This window comes from Cotesia glomerata, linkage group LG4 (assembly GCF_020080835.1).
Source record: "Cotesia glomerata isolate CgM1 linkage group LG4, MPM_Cglom_v2.3, whole genome shotgun sequence".
In the NCBI taxonomy this organism is placed as follows: Eukaryota; Metazoa; Arthropoda; class Insecta; order Hymenoptera; family Braconidae; genus Cotesia; species Cotesia glomerata.
In genome coordinates, this window is record NC_058161.1 from 4,206,826 (window position 1) to 4,212,825 (window position 6,000).

The 6,000-nt window shown below is 27.9% G+C and overlaps 1 protein-coding gene and 1 non-coding gene across 8 annotated transcripts in view; one reads left to right on the forward strand and one right to left on the reverse strand.

The window, feature by feature from the left end:
- The window catches only part of LOC123263435 (kinesin-like protein KIF13A), an 82,762-nt gene extending 80,072 nt beyond the window's left edge, over window positions 1–2,690 (reverse strand). For 4 of the 7 annotated variants that reach the window (XM_044726187.1, XM_044726183.1, XM_044726186.1 and 1 more), the window contains exons 1-2: window positions 2,339–2,689; window positions 2,070–2,178 (exon numbers count right to left, since the gene is read on the reverse strand). In XM_044726187.1, coding sequence (XP_044582122.1) covers window positions 2,070–2,124 — 55 coding nt within the window. In that variant the 5' untranslated portion in view covers window positions 2,125–2,178; window positions 2,339–2,689. Of the gene's footprint in view, window positions 1–2,069; window positions 2,179–2,338 lie in introns of all 7 variants that reach the window. The other 3 variants (XM_044726185.1, XM_044726182.1, XM_044726181.1) reach the window with 1 other exon arrangement.
- Window positions 2,691–5,133: 2,443 nt separating this feature from the next.
- Trnap-ugg lies at window positions 5,134–5,205 on the forward strand. Its single transcript has one exon. It is a non-coding gene; the product is annotated as a tRNA-Pro (tRNA).
- Window positions 5,206–6,000: the final 795 nt, after the last annotated feature.

A 6,000-nucleotide genomic window follows, 5' to 3' on the forward strand; every position in this document is an offset into this window, starting at 1 on the left:
GATAAACCAAAAGATATTTACTCCGACTTCAATCATTACACTGATAGAAGGATTTGTTTATAGTTAAAAATATTTGTTAATATTTAACAAATCATTTATTAGAGACCACTTTTTAGTCCTTAATAAATATTTCTTAGTATTTAAAAAGATTTATTAATATTTAATAAATAAATATCAAATTTATTGAATACAAACAAATCATTTTAAATACTAAGAAATATTTGTTTAATACTAAAAAGTGGTCTCTAATAAATGATTTGTTTATTAACAAATATTTTTTGGTACAAATAAATCCTTTTATCGGTGTACTTTTAATAAACAGTCAAACTCTTAGAATATATAATCGTTGATTATTATTAATTATTTATAAACAAATAAAGAAGAAACATGACACCTAGACCCCACCGAGGGAATAATGCTCGTTAGATATTACTCAGTGAACGGAGTCTTGTGGTTACACACATATCACCTTCTCTATTCGTTCAATGTTCACTCACATACATGCTCAACATTAAATTACACATGTATATGAATATTGTTATTATCAGTATTGGTATGAACACAAGTATCATAACACCGATAATAATAATAATAATAATAATAATAATAATAATAATAGTTACAATAATAACAATAATGATTATAGCATATCTAGTTCTTACTAATACTAATGTATAAGTATAACCATTGCATCTTTTGTCACGCGGTTAAGACCAGCGAATGTCAGTCTAGTAACAGATGCTAATTGCGCTCTAGTACTTTCGAAGGTTCATCTAACAAATAAAACACTTTACTCGCATTGTATGAGTTGAAGACAGATAAAAAATTAAAGATGAAAAGAAGACTAATAATACAATGTGTCAAATGTGTTTTACTTTTTTTAAACAAAGATAAAAGCTTACTTGCTTACATTCTTATTTAAATATTTAACATTGAACGAAATCACCCGGTATATAGCGAAAGTTGTAAGAAGTTGTTGATTACTGGTTTTATCAAAATATTTTCATTGCATAACTATTTATCATTTCTATTACTTGAAATACTACTTGAAGAATATTTAAATTATTACCTGACATCTGTCAGTTTTTTTTATGTTTATAAAAAAATTTTAAACAAGTATGCAAATTTTTTAAATATTATTTTCTTGAATATTGTCTCGTTTAAATTGAAAAATTAATAATACAAAAAATTAGCCGACGTTTTTAATTTTTTAATTATTAAATTAGAACTACAAAATATTTTTTAAAAATTGTACTTAAAGTTTTTCGAGTTTTTGGCAAATGAAAATTCATTTTGCAATAATTTTTTTAATAAAAAAAAAATTCTAAAAATTTTTAAATGTTAATTTTCATAAAAAATTCTGGAGTATTCTATGATACTAAAAGAAGAAATTTGACAATTTTTAAGATTTTTTTAACAAATAAATTATGAAAAAAAAATCACAGCAATTAATTGGAGTTTTTTTTAATTTTAAAAATAATTTATTTACTGAGAAAATCTTAAAAATAATGACATTAAAATTAGCTGTCACTTTACAATTTTTTAATTTTATTTAACAAAAAAATTTGCTCCAAAAAATTATTTTTAAAAAATTGCAGTTTTAATTTTTTTTTAATTTCTAGATGTCAATTTATTTTTTATAAAACTCTTAAAAATATGCTAAATTAATTTTGATTAAAAAATGACATTAAAGTTAGCTGTCACTTTACAATTTTTAAATTTTATTTTAAAAAATTTGCTCCAAAAAATTATTTTTAAAAAATTGCAGTTTTAATTTTTTTTCTAATTTATTTTTTATAAAATTCTTAAAAATATGCTAAATTAATTTTCATTAAAAATAATCAGATGTCTAGCCAGAAAAAAAGTGATTTTAATTAAAAAAATTAATCACGTTTTCTTTATCTGGAAAAATGTGTCATCACAGATAAGAAGAAAAGAAATCATAGATGACATTTTATGAGTTAGTAAATAATTTTTGGCTGAAAGGAAGATTTAAATGAGCAAGTGAGTAAGTAATATAAGTGAATAATTAAATGAGTGAATGTATGTATATATTAATTTAACGTTACCTCGACGATTGAATGGCCTAACTCGTACGGCAACCTTTATTTTATCCGTAGCCATGATTCACACAATACGTTCACAATATCAATAAAATATATGTATTGATATTAATATCTAAAATAACAATAATAATAAATATATATAATTAAAATAATAAAACAAAATCACAATAATAAAAACAGCGAGATGTTTAACATTAAACACACTGTCTTGTAAATCACATTATTATTTTTACGTCGCATTATTTATTTAAAACTTCAAAGTCAACCCATACCTCAGCTTTTCATCTTATTTTTACGGTTTTCGATACTTTTAATTATTTATATTAACAACGATTAATTGTTGTTCAAAGAGCAGCACTACGACGTCTAACCGTGCTCGTGACACACTTCGCCATATTGCTTTTGGATGAGATATTGCCCGATGCCCGTGCCCCGTGCGTCAACTTGCTGGTGGTTGCTTGCTTTACTTGTGTATCACTAGCACTAGTGTGGGCAGTAGAGGAGTACAGAACTGTACAGAACTAAACTAAAGAGCGGAGAGACAAGAGGAGAGGTTGCTGGTGGATGGTGCCTGCGAAACTACCGAGAGACTAACTAGCGCCAGCACCAGTCAGTCCGGTCTTTTCTTCACTAATGATAATCCGGATTCTCGACCGCAGACATGGTGCGCCGCTTGCTCATTGGCTGAGCCTATTTTAGTTGGAATTTTTTACGCTCGCGGCGCCACTCTACGGACGGTCTTTTCTCTCGCGTCTATCTTTTGCCAGTAATAAAGTTATTCTTTTGCTTTCAATTGTAAGGAAGGATTTTTAAATAATTTAAAGAACTGATTTAAATTAATTAAAATTTGATGGAAATTATGATGAAGAAAATTATTGAAGATGTCAGAAAATATTTTAAGGTGATTTTTTTATCTACATCTGCGTCCGGATTTCAAAGGTTAAAATTTTTTTTTTTAGTCATAAATTTTAATAGAATTTAAGTATTTTTAATATTAATATTTTTTTGTTTTATTTAAAAATTAACGCTTGACAAATATTTTTATAAAATTGCATCAGATTGTTGACGCATAAAATTTTTTTCTTTGTTAATAAATTCTAAACATTGTTGGTAATTATAAAGTATGAAAATAAAGTTAGCCGACATCTAAAAATTTTTGTGATTTTTTTTTAATAAAGAACTAAGTATTACAAAAAAATAAAAAAAATTTTTTCATTTAAAAACTTGAAAAACTATAAGTGCAATTTTTTAAAAATATTTTTTAGTTATAATTTAATAAATTAAGCAAAATAAAAAAATAAAAAATATTTTTTTTTAATTGCACTAACAGCTTTTCAAATTTTTTACAAGTGAATTTAAAAAAATTTTTTTTTGTAATAAATTTTTTAATAAAATAAATTCTAAAAATTTTTGAATGTCGGCTAACTTTATTGTTATAAATTGTCAACTGTTTGTTAATTAAAGTATCATCAAAAATATTTTAACAAGCTGATTTGTAAAAATGAAAAAAAATTTTCTGTGCAAATTAAAAAAAGTGCCATTCGGAAGTTGAAATCGAAGTAGATTTCCTACTTGAATAAATTTACAACACTCTCTAAATTATGAAAAACTTTTATTATCGTTAAAACGAATGCAATAGTAAAATTTCATTAAATACCTACAGACGAATGGGTTATTTACAGTCTAAGAGAATAAAATGATATGAAAATTAAAGCTCGTTTAATGGAATTTGAAATGTAATTTAAAGAAATTCAATAAGTTATTGCATTAAAAAGTTATCCGCGAAAAAAACTGTCAAAATATGAATTTTTGTGATTCTAAAAATTTTGAAACTCTGTAATTTTTTAACTACTTGACCGATTAAGCTTATCTTTGAATTTGACTTTGGTACAGTCGACGCTCTCTGTATTTGACCATATTCTTCCTCTGTATATGACGATTTTACACAGCTCTTATGGACAAGGACGAGTCAAATACAGAGAATGGTCCTGTACGGGCAAGTCAAATACAAAGAGCGTTGACTGTATTCGTCTAAAGATTAAGAATTTTGACTTTGGAATAGATTCATTATGAATTTGAGACGCTATCGCCGTGACAAGCCACGTTATATCGTATAAATATTTATACATACATACAAAAACTGTTGAACCATATGTATTTTCTGAACCAACTCGACAAACTAAGAAAGAAAACACCAAAATTTTTCAAAAAGTCCTCCATGAGGACAAATGCAATAGTTAGATTTCTATTAAATCTACTAATAAAAATTAATACATCATTTTTATAATTTTTATACAGGTAGTACCATAAAGATATAATGTGTTGAAAATATATAATTAAAAAAAAATAACTGAAACAATCAGAATGCTAATTCCAGTGAAATCTTTCAATGTAAATATCATTATTTTTTCGAATAAGCCTGTCAATTTCGTTGAAATTCTTTACTATTACATTGAGCGAATAACATTACAGGCTTTGTCCAATTGGTCCTGTGGTAATTAATCATTCGGAATAGGTATTTGAAGACTTTCAGGTACTTCACACTCTTCATCGGTTCATATTGATCTGTCCTGGATAACTCACAGCCGTAATTTTGGCTAAAATAATTTATTATATTGAAAAGATCTTACTTGAATTACTCTCAAGAGGCAAGTTTTCCTACGGAAGATTTGTACGTAAATTTTTATCAAGATCTAGCAGGAAATATTGCTGAACTTTATTGTTTTTTCGGGGGGATGAGCAGGACCTTGGCACTTTTCCCGTAGTAGGCGATGTCATGGAATAATTGAGTATAAATATCTTTTTCAACTGCAATACGTCATTGAAAAGTATGAATTTTCCATATAACAGCTCTCAATCTAATGTTTTGTATTGATTTCGACGGGTTATCAAGCACAAGCCTTGCTAGAACCGGTTATAGCATGGTACTTGAGTGTAATTTATGGTTAATCTTGACTAGTGTTGACTATTACACCTTAAGTACCGTAAAAATAATGTTTTCGACTAATTATCTATGGTAATTATCGAATAATTCAAAAGAAACCATCACACGTTTTAGGTTATCCAAGGCTCAGTGGTCTAGGGGTATGATTCTCGCTTTGGGTGCGAGAGGTCCCGGGTTCAAATCCCGGCTGAGCCCACTTTTTGGGATTTTTTGAACCTGATCCAAAAAAATCGGAAATTTTGGCCATTTATTTTGGAAACTAGCAAAAAAATGCATTTTTTATTGAAAAATTGATACTATAAACAGTAAAACTACCAATATTTCTCTTGTAATGATGATTTTACATCAAGACGCTGTTGTCAGGAGCTGCTGCTATCTATAGGAAATAATTCTAAGTAAACAATAAAGAAACTGAAGAACAGCAAAGTAGGCCACCCTTATTTATTTTTATTGCTCATTATTTTTATTTCAAGTGTGTGAGTTAGAGTACATATGACGCATATTGGAACCAAGACAATTCGCCCCCGACACCTCATCTTCGACAAATCATCGAGAATGGAAACAATATTCCTACAGTTGCTAAAAAACCTGCTCGAGGATAAAAACCCAGAATGGTCGCAAAGCTATAGCCCGATCAGCCTCACCATAAGCATTAGAGAAATTTTCGAAAGACGTATCAATAAACACCTAGATATGGCCGATAAAAAAAAATCATCGTAGATAATCAATTCAGTTTCATAAGCAATCATGCCACTTGGGAGTTATTTTTGATCACCCACTCCACGTGACTAAACATCACCAAGCACGACTGACAAAAGTCAGAAACGCTATCAAAAGCGATTCCAGAATATTCGAGAACAGAAATATGTGCGTCAAAGAGAAGCTGATCTACTGCCAATTACTCATGAGACCCCTGATGACATACGATGCAGTAGGCAATATAGAATGGCTAAAATTGATTATAAAGGACGTAGTATAAAACCAAGATCT